Genomic DNA, 20,841 nt, shown 5'->3' on the forward strand with positions numbered 1-20,841 from the left:
TGCAACATTCCTATTTGAACACACATTATATTCTGGCTCTACTAGAAAGGCTTCCTATTATTAATATTCGGGTGTCATGTTGGTGTTGAGAATAATGATTCTCCCACATGTCACATGTTCGAATCAAATTAAGAGAGGAGAAAGGCTTCCTATTTGATTTGGACCATAAGTCAGGCTATTCCAGTGTTTTAAATATTGCATGACGCATATGTTAGTCCAACCCCACCCGGCCTATCAATGTGTTCATACTTATCGGTACATCCTCCTTGCTTGTCCTTGAAAGTTTATTGTTACAAATTTAGGTCTGAGACATCATAAGTTTATTGCTATCAATTTAAGCAATTAAAGTCAGAACTAACTAGAATGACGATGTTAGTTTTTTAATGAAAAGTTTGGGCACTATTGAAATCTTTCAGGGCCTAGTCCTGAGTGATTGTGCGTCCCTATATTTTATTTACAACTCTATAACTTAAATCTTGAGCGTTGATTTTATACTAAAGTATTTAGAGTTTCAACTGTTTGCGTAATTTACGCTTTTACATCAGACCAAGATTTATCTCATTAAATTCGATGTAATGGTGAAAATTTAGCTGTATGAAAGTTTAATTTAGATGTTATTGCTTTTGAAAATTGGCTTCCAGATTAGAAAATAATCATGTTTAGTGGCGATACATATCTTAACTAGGATGCTTAGATATCAAGAAGACAAGAAAATATCGAGTCCTGGTTTTGTGAGTTTGGAGCAATTTCTAAGAAAGCACAACGGAGCATGAAATTGGTAGACTAGGATATTCATTGCAATGCGATTTCAAGCGAGTCTCTGGTGAAAATATGATTAGTTTGAAGTTTTCACGGTTAAAATTTATTAATTTATACTCCCTCTGCTTTAAATATAAACTAAAACATATCAATTAAGGTTGACAGTTAAATAGTTGACTTTTTTTTTCAAATTTATTATCATTTAATGTTAATCAATAATTATTGTTGTTGGCAAATAAGAACTTTTTTATAAAAAAAATATTTTCACACAAAAGAGGGAAATGTGAACAAATATGGTTTTTAAGATGTAAATGAGTAATTCCCGGTTCTGTCACTTTCCACTGATGATAACATGAGGACACCAAATCGTACTAATAATATCAGTAATTTTACTTAACAAGAATCTGGAAGTTCAAATGGTTATGGTTTATTGAGTCAACCAAACTGATTTAAAGATTGAGAAGAGTTTACTGTTGGGAAAATCAATCTTAAATCTCATCCAAGCAATCTAAATACAGTAAAGTCGTATAAAATCATAACACTACTTTGAAATCATGTCTTTTGCTAAAATTGTTAATTATTGCTGCTTAGTTGTCAAACAAATAATTCTTCTTACAGCTAGTCAACAACAATTAACAACTTCAACGAAAAATATGAAACGTCAAGATAATTTTGTAATTTTGTGAGACTTTTATATATTTAGATTGCTTGTGGGAGATTTGAGAGCCTGAAATTGTAATTTTGTGAGACTTTTATATATTTAGATTGCTTGTGGGAGATTTGAGAGCCATTTTTCAGGCCATGAAATGGTTTGTCGGAAATACTGTTCTCAGTTGCCCAGAATATATAGGCCACTTGTAAATCCTTCGGATCAAACTATCTAAAACATGGATATATATACACAATTTACAGAACACAGAGCTCACAATTGAAGGAAAAGGACTACATATTGAAGCAAAAATTATACCTAAGCTTAGGAGAGGATAAAACATAGAAAGGAAGCAAAACAAAAGGTAAGATGAGAAGTCCTGACTTGTTATCAGCCAATTTTTTCTGTGTTTGTATCATCTGAGGGCCATATTACAGTCTCCATGAGCCTTTCCCTCATCAACTCCAAGTTCTCGTCTGAGATTTCTTGGTATATCTCAGCATGATTACATTTCTGCAAGATGATGAATGGAAAAGTGTTACAACTAATAAATTTACTTACACCACCTATTGATTCCTAAAAGCTTTACTTTTAAATGCCTTGGATGTCAATCATTTTTTGGAATTCCATTACCTTCACCCATTTACCATAAAGATGAAGCCGCGTTACCATCACTCTCTCAGCAAGTTCTTGGTGTTCCTATCAAATGAGGGGGCCTCATATAACATTGTGAAATATAATTGTCAAGTAAATAGCCTTTTTTTTTAAACTCTATATATATGTATATATATATTAACAGAAACCAACAAGTATGACCCACATGATAAAGATAAGATAGGAATAAAAGTAGTGTCCAGGGTTCAAATCCTTTAATGTAGCCTGGATGTGTGAGCAGCAACCCGAATAATCTCAAGACATTAATTGATGATATAAGTGGCATGTTAATACAACCATGGTACACTTTCATGGGAGATATATCCCTTTGATTTTTGTTCTAGACGTTCTACCAACATCGGAAAAAGACTATAACACGGCACAAGGCTGAATTCATTTTTTAATGGATAACAACTTAGCTTTTGGCACCAAAGAATAAAAGGAAAGCAAAGCATCTAGCTATGGTTCTACCTTATGCTTCTGTGTTTAGAATAAAATATTTCTAAAAATCAATTCTTCTGCAGAGTAAGAAATAAGGTCGTCTCAAATAGGACTAGGTTTTTTAAGTTTACGTAAGGAAACGCGGAATGAAAAAAGGTATTCCTAAACCAAAGGGCGGCCTGGTGAGTGTTTGTGCAATCTTGGTCAGTATTTATTTCACAACTAAAGATTGAAGAGGATAATCTTATAGTATTTGGACCATTTAGATGAAATGTGGTGAGATTCAGAAATGCAGAGAACAATCAAGAGGACAAGTTGCTTTAAAAGAAGATTAAGGGAAGAAGAATTATTGAAGATGGCTTCAGTATGAACAACATATACAAGTGAGAAAAAATAAATAAACGATAACTTGTCTAGAGGTAATATTAAGGGATCTAGGTGAGAAAATTTTGCAATAACGCTATCAGGGGAAGATGTTATGTAGAAATGAGAGAAGGAATGGAGTGAACGAATCTGTAAACAGTATCGCTGAGTAGGCACTTCAATTTAGGAGTTATGAAGCCGACACTAAATATACAGGATGAAGAAATTCTTCCTGATTTTTCCTGAATGGTTTAAAGCAAATTTGAGTGAAAGTAAACAGAATAGTCTGCGAAATACAGTGTGCTTAATATTAAAAGACAAAGCCATAAAACAACTATGTTCTGAAAATTCTCCACAGATGAAATAATTAACTGGATATTAAAGACTACCTTCCCAAGGGTTCGGAGAAAAAGTTTCCCATCTTCTGGCTTGTTTGATACAACAAAACTGCCAACATGACAAAATAACTAACATTTAGCTAAATAACTACCTTTACGATGAAATTGCAAAACCGGAGATGTAAAACAAAAATTGAGACTTTCCACAGAGGTGCTTGAGCTAAGCTGATCTCTGGACAGATTGATTCAACCTTGAAGGGAATTGAGAATCTTATTATGGAAGACCTGCCTGATGAACCTGTTCTTTATTTAAGTCCAATAAATTATATACTGATCCTGCTTGGTCAGTTCATGTAAGCAACCACTGTTTGTCAGCGACTTTTGACAGGCACATGACCTCAAGCTTTTAACATTTTTTTAATATTACGTAGATTTTATACATTTCAGTCCCATCTCAAATTTAAAAAAACTTTGTGATGCCTTCAATTTCGCCTCCCCTTATAATCAAATCTTGGCTCTACACCAGAAAACAATACAACATGAAGATCTTCATTGAAGCAATCTAGCTACAGAACAATACTGTACTTACTTGTAGAACCACCTGTATTTGGGTGGATTCATCTCATACAGCTGGTGTAGAACAGTCCTCACAGCCTTGTAAGTGAAATAGTTGAGTAGTTGCTGTATCCAAAAATGACATCAGTTTGATTACAAATATAAAAATGGGCAGATTGCAATTTTCTCTTGTAGTTTGGACCAGTTGCATTATGCCTTCTCTTATTTAAGTTGAAACAGATGGAAAGTAATGTGCTCATGAAACTAGCACTAGCAGTCTTCTAAATTTATGAGGCAACTTATTTCCAAATGATTGACATTTTTGATAAAGAAGCAACGTCAAAGATGCTCTGGTTGTTGCCTAATATCTATTTGAACAAGTCATGAGCAGAGACCAGACCACAGCGATGTGACACAAAACAGTGATGAAAGGGAAGTCAATTGACCATAATAAAGATTAAAAACGTAAAATTCTATCAGATTTTTTTTTTTTTTGCTAAAAAGTCCATAATTCAGAGTCATCAACGAGAACCAAGCACATTACCATCTTAACATCACCAAAAGTGTCCTCATATTGCCCACCGAGCTCATTGACAACGGCCAGTTTTCGTCCCTTGCGCTGCTTCTTGCAACTTTTGGTAACACAGAGCCGCCACTCTCGCCCAGGATCAATGAAGGAACTTCTCAAATCCATGGCCCCACTTTTCACTATCTGCTTCTTCTCCGTTGGATTCCTCCACAGAATAACATCTCCACTCTTGAGATTCACACTCGTCGTAGGCAAAGCATCCACACACAGACATGGAGAAGTCTGCGAGTCCATGACTGATGAACCCCCCACAACAGATAAAGCACCCACCATCCTTTTCCTCTCCTGACAATCTCAAATCAACCCAAACAATAGTAATTTCAACAGAACAGAATAAGAGATAGGCACTGAAGAAAGCCAATTAGGTAGAAGTGAAGGACGCAGGCGAAGAAGTGTTCGTGAAAAGACACAAAGAAAATATGTGCAGAGAGAAAATGGTGGGGATGCTCAAGGGTGACGTGTGTGTGAACCTGAAGGAGGCGAAATTTGTGAGGTCCAAAATTTGCGAAGGAAAAAGCAAGAGATTCAAAAATGGACGTTGGATTCTTTATCATGTTTTCCGTCACAGAATCCCTCAGCATCGGCCAAATGACAAAGGACGGTATCTTGAGTTTGGTGAATGGCAGGCCACGTGGTTTGGAATTGAATCTTCTTCGTATTGAATTATGATGCAAATGTATTCAATATTCATTGCTTCGGCCCTGTTTGAGTTTTATGAAAAGGCTGCGTACACGTCGTAATAATATTGCATGTGCTCGTGGCTGTAGCCTGAGGAAATTTTTTAAAAAGACATTTGACATTCACAATTTACCATTATAAGTTATCAATTTTTTTTAGCTGTAAATATGAATTGCCCAATTCTAAATAGCGCTTGTCAACTAATAAAAAGTGTGAGATTTGAGATTTGAGAATATTATATAAATTTTATGAGATCTCTTAATAATAAATTATTTTTTGTAAGATTTAAATATAATTTTTCTGAAAATATTCCATTCTGACAACTGCAACTAAACTTATCTATTTTATATCTATCAAAAAAATTTCAATTCCCCTTTTACTTCTTTCGTTCTGATCAAAACTGCAAGTGAAATTCGTAGATTTACCATCTTTAAAAATACAAGACATTTTGATGGTGTCCAGGATAATTATGAAATTTTTAAAAAAGTTTTACTCAATGAATAAATGAATATTTAAAATTATTGAGATTTTTTACATATCCTGTTAAATAAGGATGACTATAGAAGGAGTAGGTAATTTTTAATGATGTTAACTGTTTATTTGAGAAGAAAAAGTTAATTAAAAATATCTCATTCCCTTCAAAATATTACTAATTTTTGAAAAAAAATTTACATATCAATGAAACTCTCATTCCCATAAAAATATGTACAATTTTTTATCCCCAATTTCAATTACTAATGCACTTTATGTTTATAATAAATAAAAGATATATTTAAATAAATATTTAGGTTAATGAATGTAATAAGTGAAATGAGAAACATTTTTTTTTACACATACTAAGTTATATTCTGAACTAAAATTAACTAAGAGAAAATGTTTTTGTTTTGGATGGATGGAGTATAATTTTGAACAGATAGAATACTCATCATCAGATTTTTTTGACAATAAGATGTTATGTGATGATTTTCATTTTTGCTCTTCAAAATTTTAATAAGTGATCTCATAAGTTGTGAGCTGAGCTTTTATATTCCATTCCCTAGCCGGTAAGGGGGGAATTGGATATATATATATATATATATATTGACAAATTTAATATTAATTAACAATGTAACGGATTGTGAGTTTAGTTACAACAAATCCACATTTGGTCTGCAACGAATTTAAGAACAAACTTTGGGCCTAACCTCAGAGTAAAATTAGTTGTAGTTTGTTCAGCCCACGGATGTCTTTTGGTTTTGATGTTAAAATAATGACTTGTGCTTCACCGGGCTTTCATGTTGAAATTATGGTTTGGGCTACGCCGGATCAATTGGTCCGTTTCTTAGATTCATGTGCTTGATTATTTCCCTTCCAGCACAACATGGTGAATTAAAGTTGGAATTTTCACTAAAAAAGGCACCAACATTTAATATTTAATGATGTCTTAAATAAAATTATCTTTAATAAAAAAATACTTATAAAAATAATAATAAGCGTTAGTCTTAGTAGAAGGAAACCAGCTTCAGTGCTTATCATACAGATAAGCACTAAAAGTTCATTGCTTCTTGATCGTTCAAATCTAATATGGATGATTTAAATTTATAATTTTTCAATTGATATTTTTTAAATAAAAAATTATGTTTTTTTTTGAAAAAATGACAATTAAAATATTATCTTTATTTTATATTCTGTATTCATTGAAATATTTTTTTTTACAAAAAATCAAAGTAAAATGCTATAAGTCCAGACTATTCAAATTAGATCTAAACGATTTAGAGGCGATGAGCTTCCAATGCTCATCTGAATGATGAGCACTAAAATTGATTCCTAATAGAAGGGGCCATGACTGCTTAAAAATAAGGACTTGAGTTCAATTTTATACGAATGCGAAAAAAAATCTTTATAAGAAATACATCTAATTAAACTCATGCGATTATCGTTTCAAATGCAGTGGAAAAAACACATATCCATAATAAAAACCATTTGATGTATATATGGCCAAAAAAGAAAAGTAAAAGATAATTTATAAGAGACATGCTCAGTTGATAAGCTTGTTTCTTATTATAAAACACCTCTAACAAAACACCTCCAATGAATATAAAACAACTCATGAAAGCTAACATACTTATCATAAGGCATCTCTCATAAGAGATGGATGGTCCTTGCTATAAGTCACTTGATGAGTATCAATCAATTTTTTCTAACATTATTCCCATTTAAATTCATTCATTGCTGTGAAAGATAATGAAATACAAAAGTAAATTTTGTTCATTGAAATATGGATAAAATTGGAAACACATTCCATTTCCAAACAAAATTAATAATCACTTCTCTTTAATTTTAATAAAGTGGTTAAAGACTTTTATAATAGGAATTGGAGTAGTACATCATATTTCAACATATTTATTGTATTTTTTTAATCAGTGTGCAATAACCTCAAAACACAAATGCAGTGAAATGAAGAGAGTATACATAAATTTTCAATATCAAAATCATCATCCCTTCAAAAAATTCTGTACAATTTAACCTTTTAAAAAATACATGATCAACTGACAGCTTGTCTGTGGTCACCTTTTAATTAAGGTTTGCATAATTAGAAGTAATTATTATAATCAATGCAAACATTTATTGTGGGAGTAAACTTGTGGCTGATCCCCATGCATAGTTGAGCTGAAGACTGCAAGGTATGCGTGGTATGCAATTAATTGTGGAATCTCTGTTGCCTCAAGAAACAGCAATTGATGCTGAAATTGTTGCACCTAATTAACCCATTCTATTACCTACTTATTGGCCAAAAATATATAAAAAATTAAATAGTCCACTTTGATTTTAATTTTACACCTAAAGCATCTTTGAGGCTCAATAATCCCTCCGTCTCAAATTATAAAATATTTATAAAAGAGATTCAGTATTTTAAAACATAAAACACTTCAAAAAAATCAAGATTTCATTAAATAGATTCACTATAATATTATTTTTTCTCTTTTCATTTAATTTTCTTTCTGCTCTATTTAAATTAAAATGTATTAAATAAAGAGTATTTTTAAAATTTTATATTTTTAAAAAAATAATATTATTAATATATTTAAAGATATTTACTTGTATGTAAAATTTTGTCTTAAAATACTTTATAATTTAGGAGCAATATATATAATTGTGCCGTGGATGCATGGAATTCACCGTAAACAAGTGATGCATGCAAGTGCTCAATGCTTTGCCAGTCCCGAACCCCTCACGTAGCCAAGCGCGCTGAATTAAATGCACACTTCAAGCTTAATAAAATCTGTGCAAAATGGAAAATTGATAAAATTTGAATTATCTATGGCTCCTATATATGGCGTGTGTTCAGCCCCAAAAAAAAAAATACTTTCTTCATTTTAAATTATAAAATATTTTTAAATAAAATTATATATATTAATAAAAATCATTAAAAATACTTTGCAACTTTATTTTTTAAAAAATAAAAATATAAACTTTTAAAAACACCTTTCATTTAATACATTATTTATAAAAAAATAGAAAGGAAAGGTATTATTTAATATTGAAAAAGTATTATTAATCTTTTTTTTTGAAGTATCTTTTATTTTGAAACACCAAATCTTTTAAAAAATATTTTATAATTTATGACAGAAGGAATATATAATGTGTGTATAAAAAAATTACACATGTACTCTTGCAATATTGCAAGTATAAATCTTTTCTGCTTCTAGTTTCACATGATTAACTTGAAATTTTAAAAAGAGTTCCAGCATAAATTCAATAATTATTGAGTAACTGTCTTGATATAATTTTTCATTAAAAAAAAAAAAGAATCCAGAGCCTTGCTGAAGGAATATCAAATTCCTTCAATTTGGCTTAACCATCTTTATTTAATTCAACCAATATTAAAAAAGAATAATATTAAATACTTAAATTTCCAAAACAATGAATTCATGATAATTAATGGAAAACACTGATTTAAGCAGTTATAAATTTAGTAACTTTAATTAAAAAATATATTTAAATTTTAACAATAATTCTAAATTTTTATTTGAAATTCCTGCTTGCAATTATTTAAATTAATATTCATACTGTTTTAGAAAATTTAGCGGGGAATATAATTGTCATAAATTCCTATTACAAGACTTTATTGTCACATTCTCCCTTTTTAAATTTTGATTAAAAATTTTATTTTAAAACATATATTAACTAAAAATACATTAGAAACAATTCATTTGGCTTATAAAATATTAACATAGACATAATAATATTTCACCACCTTCCAAAGCAAACCTGACTAGAGTCCAAGTTTCTTTTTACGTGTATTATATTAGGCTCGTTTATCATTGCTTTAATTTTATAATTTGTAATATTTAAATGCCAAGTAATTCCACATCACTATATCAGTCATCATGATCAATCACAGATCACTCTTCCCAACCGAAGCATGGTAATGTGGGGACGGGCCGGCACAGGAGCATCGGATTCTTCCAAATTTAAATCAAAAAGTGACAGAAGAGGCAAAATATATTATAATCGCTTGTTTCGTGGTTTTTTGGTTTTTATTCAATTTTTTTTATTTTCGCACTCAATATCCTAAAACATTTACGTATGCTGAATTCATTGTTTATCTAATCCATTTCAAACTAATTTCAATAGATTACTTATAAAGAAAAAAGGTAAGAAATTAAATGTAAATTTTATTATAAAAGTAAAATTAATTAATAAAATATCACATAAAATTGTATTTATATTACTTAAAATATTTTAATTAAATATATTATAAATAACCTGATGCACTTAATCTATCCAAATTTTTCTTTCATTTGAATAGCATTGGCCACAGAAAAAAGGCGTTGTCCGCATTGTGATTATTATAATTTATAATTCTATAGTACAATTTTAAAATCGCGCTAGGCCCGCTAACTTTTTTAAAAATTGTATATAGATTTTTTTTTTTTATGAAATGTACATATATTTTCATACTGCTCGAGTAGAGTTGGAATGTGAATTGGGTTTAATGTTTTATAAATTTAAAATTTGAGGTATTTTTATATAAAAGAGTACTCTGGGCAAATTTACATGAGGCTTATTTATTTTAATTCTTGATAATTAAGATATTTTAAATTTTTAGATTAAATTTAGATTTTAGAATGTATCCTTGCACTTTAAAGAGATTGTTTGAAAAAAATTTCAAATCATTGTATTGTATAAAGTGGTGCAATATCGATATAAATAAGGAATCCAATTCATACAAAAAAAAAAAGAAAACAAAGTAGGGGTTTTAATGAGTCAATAATTCCATTTTTAAAGCTACTACTGTATGTTTTGGTAATTTTAGCTAAAATTACATAAGAAGGATGTTAATCATTGTTAGTTTGTGCACTTTGTTATTTTCGTCTGATAATTAATAATAATGCTACATAGATAGCACAACTCCCCTGGATTTGTGTTTGTCCGAATCCAATGTTATGTAATTTTAACTTGAAAAAGTTGCCCTTGAAAAAAAATAATTAATTTATAATTAATTTTTGGTGGCAAACAAATAAATTTATTTCATTAAGCAAACAGAGCAGAGATTAATTCATTAATTATTTAGCAAACACTCTATGCTAGGATCCTATGAGAAATTCAGAATATAACGTGTCAGATTTATTAATTCAAACAAAGACAAGATAGTTTGGATAGCTAGCTAGCAACCAGAATCTTGTGCAATTATTTCAACTCCTAAAATTAATTAAAAATTATCACACACTAACATGACACTAGGTCTCGCATAATACGACAGGAAAAATGATATTATTTATATGATTTTTGCAGCCTTCTAATAAACCTCATTTATAAATTAAATGTAAGTATAACTACAGCACAATAAAACATAACTAACACTATCTCTCTAGCTACAAGCCTACAAGAGTAATTGTTTTTATAGTATCACGGAAGATAAACAAGATTATCTCTCTTAAGATTCCTTCTCATCCCATATCATGTATATACGCTCAAGTGCAAAATAGTTTATGCCTATATATACATATATGATATACAGTTATATTTTATTTTTCGTTTATCTTCTAATCCTGACATGGATTGTGCCTTTTGACAAAATTGAAAAGTAAACTATCTGGGATATTTTTTAAGCTCACAAAATTATCTACGGTCACGGACTCACGGTCTCTAAAACCCATTTGCAAAGAAAAAGATAAATGGACAAGTTTTAGTTCAAATTAAAGTTTGACCAAAAAAATACAAATTATTCGCATAGAATTGTAATAATTATACAATCCCTGATTCCATAACTTTATAATCATACTATATTCAAATGGAATTTTTATTTTTAACATGTAATATTTTGAATGATATATAAGGGTGATTTTTTATTTTTAAGAGCTCAGGTGAATTTAATTTAAAAGACTCCCAAAAGGTCAGGACATACTCAAAAAGTATTTTATTGCTTAAAGAGCATTTATGACTTATGAGCATGGTTTGGATGCTCAAGTGCTTGTTACTTTGATGAAAACTTGACAATATAAATCTAATTCGGATGGTTGAGGTCTGAGATTTTTTTTATTAGCAATTTTTTACAACATTAACTAGCAACTTTTTAAATAACTTTTTTTTGACACAGTGATGTATTTTTAAAATGTAATATTTTGAATGATTCGTAAGAGTGATATTTTATTACTAATTAAGAGTTTAGGTGAATTTGATTTTAAGACTCATAAAAGGTCAGGACATACTCCCTCCATTCCTGAATATAAAAGAAATTGTCATTTGTTTTGTATTTTTATAAGTAAAATTATATATTTTAATAAACATTTTATTGCAGTTTGGCTAAATGACTTCTCATAAAGTTCATCATTTTAATACACAAGATAAAAATGAATGTATCCTTATTTGGATTAGCAGAGATATTTTAGTCTAAATTTTTTATTTTCAAACATAATTATTACAGCTAATAATTAATAATTAATTTCTTTAAATTATGTGATGCATTTATTTTTTCTTATACATAGAAATGAAAAGGGCATTTTATTGTTCAAAGAGCATTTATGAGTGTGGTTTGGATACTCAAGTGCTTATTGCTTTGATGGGAACTTGACAATAAAAATCTAATTCAGATGGTTTAGGTCAAAGATAATTGGCAATTTGTTATGACATTAACTAGCAACTTTTTAAATAGCTATTTTTGACATAATGATATTTAAAAAAGTTATCTTTATTTAAGATTTGTTATTAATTAAAATATAAAGTTGTGAAAACATAAAATTAAAATGTAATCAATTCCAGACAATCTAAGCTGGTGCTCGAAAAACTGATGATTTAGAACGTTTGTGTAAGTAATTAATTATAAATTAACCACTAATAAAATCCCCTACACAAGGAGCATTTGAAAATGCATCAAGTTTTTCTAATTCTAATCACTCACTCCCTAACTATTGCATTTTTATATAATTTGAAGGTTTACAACTTATAAATCGGAATGTTTTCATGTGGATTATTCTTATAAAATTACATTTTACGGAATTTAAAAAAAAATCAAATACTCCTATAATATAACAATTCACCAAATTTGGAATTAAGAGTGACATCAAAACATTACTGGATATATAATCCAAAGTTGCTTAGTTTTTATTTGCATCTCCTTAAGTTGTTGATTAGTTGAAGGATCAGAGAGAAAGAGGTAAGTCTTGTCTCCTCACCCTCATCATACCTCATCGGCTGATCTACAAAAAACTTATAATTTTTAAACCAATCATCATTAATATAAAAAACTTTCATAATAAGCTATAAATGAATTAACGTCATATTTTTCTAACTCCGAATAATACACAAAACTCATTTATTTTCATCTAGAATAGATTTATTTTCTGTTCTGATCCTCTCCTAATGTCTCACTTGTTAGATTAAACAGGGAAAATTTGAATCGAAGTCCAAATCTTACCCCTCTTCTAATTTTTAGATAGACTATTCCTAACATTTTTAATAATGAGAGGTAATTAAATTGTTACTAATGATATGAGAATAAAATAACTTTAAATTTATCTCTATTCTAGTTTAAAAGCTGATTTTTCTAAAAAAATTAAAAGTCAGATTTCTAAGACTTCGTACTTGAGCGGTTATAGCCCCCTCCACTAGGACTAAAACCTATTGATTATAAATAAGACTTTCTTTATTAAAAAAAAGCTAATTAATACTTCACATTTTTAACTAAAATAACTAATATCTAGATCTATCCAATTATTTTAGAAGACGACTAATGCAGTGAGTAGGAGGGAGTACAACTCACGCCTGGTTTTCTTTTCTCTTCTTCTTTTCTTATCCTACTTCCTTATTTGAACTGCATTCATTTGAGAAGATTTTATTTTTGTTGGTTTCTCTTCTCCAAAAGAAAAAAAGAAAAGAAAAGAAAAGGAATCTGACGTTCTTACAACTAACAGTAAACTATTCATGGGGCAGCGGGCAGTGGGGGCCCACGTTGCCCAGATTTTCCTCAATTTATTTTATATATATATATATATATAAAACCACTAAACCCCTCGCTCAAACTTCCCTTTCCTCTTCGATCGTCTCAGAAATAATGGCACCTCCGGCGCCAACCTCTTCTTCCTCAATGACGACGACGAGACTACGACGACGAAACCTCAAGGCCACAAGAACCCACAACCTCAAGAAGAAGAACCAGAACCTTCCTCTTCCTCCAGAAATCTCCAAAATTCCAGACGTGTCCTCAGAAGATTCTCCTCCTTCTCCTTCTCCGTCTTCTTTGTCGTCGTCGTCTTCAGAGATAATTACTACGGACGAACCTCGTCCTTCTGCTTCTTCTTCATGCTGCTCCACTCCGAAAGGCCGGAAGTTTCGAATACCGGAGATTGCCACTTGTCCTCCGGCACCGAAGAAGAAGAAGCCATCTTCGCTGTTTTCCGGTACTTGCTCACGTCGGAGGTCTCCCATCTCCTTCTTCGCACCGCCAGACCTGGAGCTCTTCTTCTTCCTCGCTCTTCCTGATAATATCTCGGTTTGATTTCAACTTTGATTAATTAGTTCCAGAGTTGATACACTTTAGGGTTAGATAGTTTGGTTATATATGATAGCGATCGCGATCGCGATTGTCACTCGCTTCAGAAGACGGCGCTTTTGAAGTGTTTCTTCTAAACTGGTCTCTAATTAATTAATTACCCCCAGCAAACGATGAGAGGTGTGTTAATTAATTAATGCTTGAGAGTTTTTTTTGGAGTGGTTAATTGGTCTTACTTAGGGAATTATTAACGGCAATGGTCTTGAGATTTTAGTTATCTGCATAATCTTCTTAATTTAGCTGGGAATGGCTAAATTTAGGTTTTTTCTTTCTTTTTTTCTTTTTTTTGCTCTCCTACAGAAAAGATGTAATCTCCTGACATTTGAATTAAAGTGTGATGAGTGCAGATTAATGTAATGGTTTTGGTTTGTGTTATGTGAATCATTAGAATATTCTCGGACTTTTTTAGTATGATTTAAGGATTCAATCCGAGGTTCGTGAATTATGGGTTTCAGTTTCCATATCTCTGCAAGCTTTTCAGTTTGTTTGTTTCAGTGAACATGAGGAAAGGCAAAGTCGTACATATTCTTTCCTTTTTGTATATGCCCGCAAAGCAAATTAAACCCTTCTTCGTTGTCTCTTTAATTCCTTCCGTCCACATAGTCTGATTTTATTTTTTTATTTTTAATTAAAATTATTATTTTTAAAATTGATAGTTAGGAAATTAATATTATATATTTTTTACACGACGTTAATCAATGTGCAAATGATTTTAAACTAATTTAATAAAATAGATTGGACAATCTCAACATAATATATGTAAGGTTGTTAAATTCAAAAATTTAAGTAAACTCATGATAGAAATGTAAATTTAAAATATAAACTCAAATAATAAATTTGTAAAAGTTCACCTTTATTAATAAATAATTTTTAAAAGTACATAATTAAATAATTAAATTATAAAATATAACCATAATTTAATTTAAATATATTTTAAATATAAATTATTAAAATTAAATCTAACTATATTTATAAATTATTATACTCAATGTAAAAACTTTAAAATATGATAACTTATTTTTGGTATTTTTTGTTTTTTTATTAATGTTAATATTTGTTTTTTTAAGTTTTATTTTTTTATTGAACCAAAATCTCCCACTTCTATAAATTAAGTTTTACATAATGTGTGTGTGTATATATATATATATCTTGCTTAATGAGCTTGTGAGCAGACTGATATCATTTTATAAATTGAAAACGTAAAAAATGATAAATTTAAAGAGTTAACTTGCAAGTTTAATTAATTTTTATTTAATTTAAATTTATGAACGAATTAACATGATTTTATAAGTTATAAATATAAGAATAATAAACTTATAGAGTAAACTCAGGAATTTAATTTAATTGACAAAAAAAACTTAAGAATTTGATAACAATGAATATATGCATGTGATTTGAATTTGTGTTTGTGATTTTATTTTTGAGGTCATGTTGCTCGTTACACGACAACTTAAAACTCTCAGCGTGGACAGTAGATACTAATGTGTCGTTATAGAAGTGGAAAAATGTTCAGTTGTCTAAATCAGAAGATATACTTTATACTATTTTTTTTCCAAGGTATGATTGCAAAATTTGTGTGAGAAATTCAAATTATGATCAGGTTATCCCTTTTGACCAATAATTAAGGGAAATTAAGCGTAATTGGTAGGGCTGATTAAACCCCACTAGCCCGTATGGCACTATTGTTTGTCTTGAATTATTAATATTATATATGAGATTTATAAAGCTCAATCAATGTCTTTTAGAGTTTATTTATTTTCAAACTTTATAGGGCCCACCACTGCCCCTTCTTTAATTCATTGTATGAGACTAATGTGCGGTTATCGTTATCCCACGCACACAAGCACACACGTTTTTTTCCCCCGCTTTGATTTAGATCTGTAGCGTAATTTTCGTCTATTAATTGGTAGATTATTCACGGATACAAAGTTGTATTTTCCGTTCAATGGAAATAAAATATAAAATAAGAAATCAAACTCTTATACGTTTTTTGTAAAAAAATATAAGTTCAAAATTTAAAATTTAAATTTAAAGAATTCAAAATAATGGTTTAGACGATTTTATTCTAAAGATAAACATGTGGTGCAAATTTGGGCCCACTAGATTTTTTTCCAAATTGCCCAGATTTGACCAAGTTTTAAAAAATTTGGATTTCTGAATCATTTGAATTAAATTCACTTTCTCCAATAATCGTCTGGTATTTATCATGACTAATAACTTATTTTTAGGCTTTATGCATTGTCAAGCTTGGATAAGAAGCATATCTCCAGATATGTATTTTTTTTTTACAAGAAAAATTTATATATTTGATCTTATATATTTAAAATGCTTATGTTCAATTATATAATCTCATACATGTGTGTTGTTTTATAAATTATTTATTCTGTAATAAATTTTTGTTATCAATATTATTAATACATTAAATTCACATGTTTTGATTTGATTTGATAATAATATATTCAATACATAAATCTAAGTACATAAGTCAATTTTTTTTTATTTATAAAGTTTGAGTCCCTGACATATGTAAAAGGCACTGATCTCTTCTGTTTTCAGGTCGACCATTATAATTAAATTGAAGTGTTGTAAAGGGAACATAAGGGGAGGGATAAATAGTCTTAAAGCGTACTTTGATTTCCAGTTGGAAACATCTAAAATCGTGTTCTGGTAAAAGCTACTTCCACCAAAATATGATTTTGTGGTTATCAACCAAAAAATAATTATGCACTTAATTTCATTTTCAAAACAGAAAACCAAACAAATGCGACAAAATTCAAATATTACGAGTGTGCAATACTATGTTTTGCAAAAAATAAATTTATATTTTTACAATACCATACATATGACTGTAGTAAAAATAAATATAGCAGTAACAGATAATTTTCGTGAATGTTACAAATAGGGTTATATCGAAGGTTACTAAATACTAAATCATGACGTTTGTTCCTCTAGGTGAACAAACACCATGACAGGGAATTAAATTAGTAGTTGCGCTAATGAATTTGAGAATATGAATTACTATAGAGGCTGCTGGGAAAAACTCAACAAAATATCTGTTTAAAATTATTTTTATTTTATTATTATGAGAATTAATATTTTTATAAAATATGTTCTGAGAATAAAAAATGTTAAAAATAGATTTTTTTATTCTTCTTTATTTTCTAAAACAATAATCCCAAAATATTTTAAAGGTGTTTTTTTATTCTTTAAAATAATATTTTATTTTTTTATTTTTCAGGATATTTTTTAAAAATATATTATCAGATAATTTTTTATTTTTATGTTTTAGATAATAAAAAAATATTTTTAAAATAAATTATTAAATAGGCCTAAGTTATTTACGGGGAAAAGTCTTCTTTGGATTCCGTTAGAATAAAAAAGTAAAAAACTATATATATATATATATATATATATATATTTGTTTGGATAGGTGAAAATATTTGAATTTGAAATAATAAAATTAATGAACGCATATGGTTACCCATGGATGGGAGGTGAGGCTGACATTCGTGAGAGAATCCAATGAGATCTCTCGTGGGGCTCTGACCATATCATCCTTTTCCTCAATCAGTTTCGAATTATTAATATAATTAAAGAATCTGAAGAATTTTATCATCATTTTGTCCTCTTCGTTAATCATATCTGATTTCAGCACTTTGTTGTTTTGCCTGCTTTCTGCAGTTCTTTTTAGTCATGTCCCTATTATGCATATTCCTGTCCTTTTTTATTTGTTTAATTTTTTGGTTCCCTCAACCTCATTCTTTTAAATTCATAAATAAATATTTCATTCTATTTTTTTCATAGTAAAAAATAAGTATATTTTATATGAAACCAGCTTGATTATATTTTTTTTCCGATCATTGATGAGAAATATCTTTGATTCAAGAAAAAAAATATAATACCAACTATACATGGTTGGATTGAGACTGAAAGAATTTTCATTTGGTAAGTATAATTGATGGGAAAAATTATCTTGAGATAACTATTAATATTTTAAGTCTAGCAATACTTAACTTGAAATAATTAGTAACAAGCCAGTTTTTTTAATAACAAAAAATTCTGACAAGTTAGGTTTTAAAAGTTTATTATGACTTAGACACAGGGTTCAAAACATTTACAGAAATATTTACAAATCATCTATCAATAATATTTTTACATTGACATTGGTATTTAAAACTACAAGCTTGTGAGCTATATGTAAAATATTTATCAATTAGACCAACATTTATTGGCTGGTTTTTTTAAGGCACAATAACATGTACAACTCTAAAAAAAAATATTATAATTCATTCTAAGATATCATAATAAAAATCCTCACACGATCCCACCGGTGAGTCATGACGCTTGCTTGAATATTTCCTCTTATTAAAATTTATACATCTTTTCTGAAAAGGGGAAGCTTTTGCATATTTAATTTTGGAATATATAATAGGTATATCCTCAATAAGGTTTTAATTAACTGAGCCCTAATTAATTGGAAGCTGCTCAAAATTTGGTGGCGTTTTCATTCTTTCTTCTAAATCTGGCTTCGATTTCCTACTTCTACTCATAAATTTTTAATCATTCACATTAAATTTCAGTTTATTAAATTTACTATTTTAATTTAATTTATATGTTAAAAAGAAAATAAATTTATATATGGTTAAAATTTAATTTGGTCCAAAATAATTTTTTCTGGAAAATATATGGATGAGCAATACAATACACATGCATGCACGTGCATTAATTGTGGATGACAGTTTAACACGTGCACTCTCGAAAGATGACCAAACAAAATTAATTAACCCCAATTTAATTAGTTTTTAGTGGTGGTCAATCCTGTTAGAGTCACGAACTATCACAAGTTTATAACCCTGAGCCTTACTCTCTCTGGCCCTATTCATAATATAGAGGGAGAAAAATTATTTTAATTTTATTTCTGAGTCACATTTTTTATTTTTTATTTTTAATTACATTTTTCTCTTTTATTATTGATTCATTAAATGTTGGAGGAAAGATGTTATTGCATTAGGTATACTCTGAATTTGATAAGAATAGAGCTAGAAACTAATTAAATTTTTAGATAAAATTAATTTTTTAAATTTCAGTAAAATATATTAAAAATGACTTGTAGATAAGATCAAGAAAATATGAATGTGTACGCTCATACTTTTATAGTGTGCGGAAAGGTAGATCATTCTCAGTCAGATTTGTTTCATATACAAATCATGTATATTTTAAGTGTCCAATTTTCATAATCCGATTAATTCCCTCTTGTACTATGTATACATCCATAAGCAGACTCTAAATTATTGTTATTATTATTATTAAGTTCTTTATCATAACCGCATAAATCAGATGCCAAAAATAAGAACTGTAATTAGCGGGGAATGAAATATTAACCTTATATATACATGATTTCCCTCTTAACCTGATCGTTTCGAATACAATTCACTGCAGAGGGTGAAACTAAATAAGCGTGTATACGCTAATTAACTTTACTAAATAATTTCATGACCCTAAGATATACTGAAAGTCAGACAAGCAGTATCAGATGCCTCGGAATGAGGAAATGTTCATAAGAGTGGAGTGAATGGCGTATGATAGATTATATATATTTTTTTTTTGGCATTGCATATTGATGTGTACGTTACCAATTCCAATGACGTGACCATTTTTTTATTAATATAATTAACCAAACACGGGTAAGCTTAGCTAAGGCTTTTTTAATCAAAGTTTCATTAGATGCCAATTTTTCAAGAATCCGAGGTTGTGTGCCCATACATGTTGTTTCTCAAAAAGATGCAAACCTTGTTTAATCACTTTTTTTTAGTCAAAACATAGTTATAATTCTGGTGGTACAACTTGGATCCTCTTTCCGATATATTTCCACTTACTTTTGCTTCAAACGTTAGTAATTTAGAAGAATGTTTTGCCATTTCATGACTTTTTATTTATAAAATTATTTAATTTTAATATTTTAATATGTCGTGTTAAACTTATTAAATATATCAAATCATCACATAATTGAGGTAAAAGCTCCACATGGATCGAGTTTGTGCATCCAGTGAAGTGATAATTGGCAACGCGTTTTTGCAGAGTCGACAATTACGTACCAATCAACCAAGGGCAGGTAATCCCTTTTCAACCCTAATAATTGTTTGAAAATCTTGCTTACTTGATTTAAATAATAAAGTAAATTTTTTGTAGATAAATATAAGTCGAAGCTGGATCATGGAACATGTAGATTCGTCAGTTTAATTTTCTTTCCTTTTTCATTAATACATGAATTTGCATGTTACAAATCTTATCATAAAATGAGCAAAACGAGTTTACTTTTGGACTTAATTTTAAGTAGTTAATATTTTGGAAAAGTAAAAGGCGCATGTGTTATATGGAAATATCATAAGAAATAAGGAATACATATAAAAGGGCATTGTAAAGTATAACTTTAATCAACCTGAAATTTTGAAGAGCTTGAATGAGTAGTATTGTCAGGATATAAACGTCCATGCATGTTTTGCAAGTTGCAAGACAGAACGAAGTGTTTGAAACAAATTTAAATAATTAGGATACATGCAGGAGCTAAGAATGTGGCATAAACAATGGAATCAAAGGAGAATCCTAGGCACTTCACTTGCTAGCTTTAATTTAACTTAGACACTTAGCTCATTGATTACGTATGACACCATGTCTTTTTTTTTTTTTTGTGTTTTTTATATAGCCACCCAGCACAAAATGTTCAATCAATGCCCATTATGAATCCATATTTCCTCCCAACTTTTAATTCCTGTTAATTAAT

The 20,841-nt window shown here is 29.2% G+C and overlaps 2 protein-coding genes across 2 annotated transcripts; one reads left to right on the forward strand and one right to left on the reverse strand.

The window, feature by feature from the left end:
- Positions 1–1,569: 1,569 nt before the first annotated feature.
- Positions 1,570–4,873, reverse strand: LOC129318003 (chaperonin-like RbcX protein 2, chloroplastic). Its single transcript, XM_054962488.1, has 5 exons — positions 4,304–4,873; positions 3,794–3,885; positions 3,256–3,313; positions 2,042–2,107; positions 1,570–1,921 (listed from the first exon to the last, which is right to left on the reverse strand). The coding sequence occupies exons 1-5, from the start codon at positions 4,619–4,621 to the stop codon at positions 1,799–1,801; spliced, it is 657 nt and encodes a 218-aa protein (XP_054818463.1). The 5' UTR covers positions 4,622–4,873; the 3' UTR covers positions 1,570–1,798.
- An 8,653-nt stretch (positions 4,874–13,526) lies between these two features.
- LOC129318996 (cyclin-dependent protein kinase inhibitor SMR9) lies at positions 13,527–14,638 on the forward strand. Its single transcript, XM_054964028.1, has one exon. The coding sequence runs from the start codon at positions 13,563–13,565 to the stop codon at positions 14,004–14,006; it is 444 nt and encodes a 147-aa protein (XP_054820003.1). The 5' UTR covers positions 13,527–13,562; the 3' UTR covers positions 14,007–14,638.
- Positions 14,639–20,841: the final 6,203 nt, after the last annotated feature.

Source organism: Prosopis cineraria, unplaced genomic scaffold, assembly GCF_029017545.1.
Source record: "Prosopis cineraria cultivar Desert tree isolate PC_DT_omini unplaced genomic scaffold, ASM2901754v1 PC8, whole genome shotgun sequence".
NCBI classification, from domain to species: domain Eukaryota; kingdom Viridiplantae; phylum Streptophyta; class Magnoliopsida; order Fabales; family Fabaceae; genus Prosopis; species Prosopis cineraria.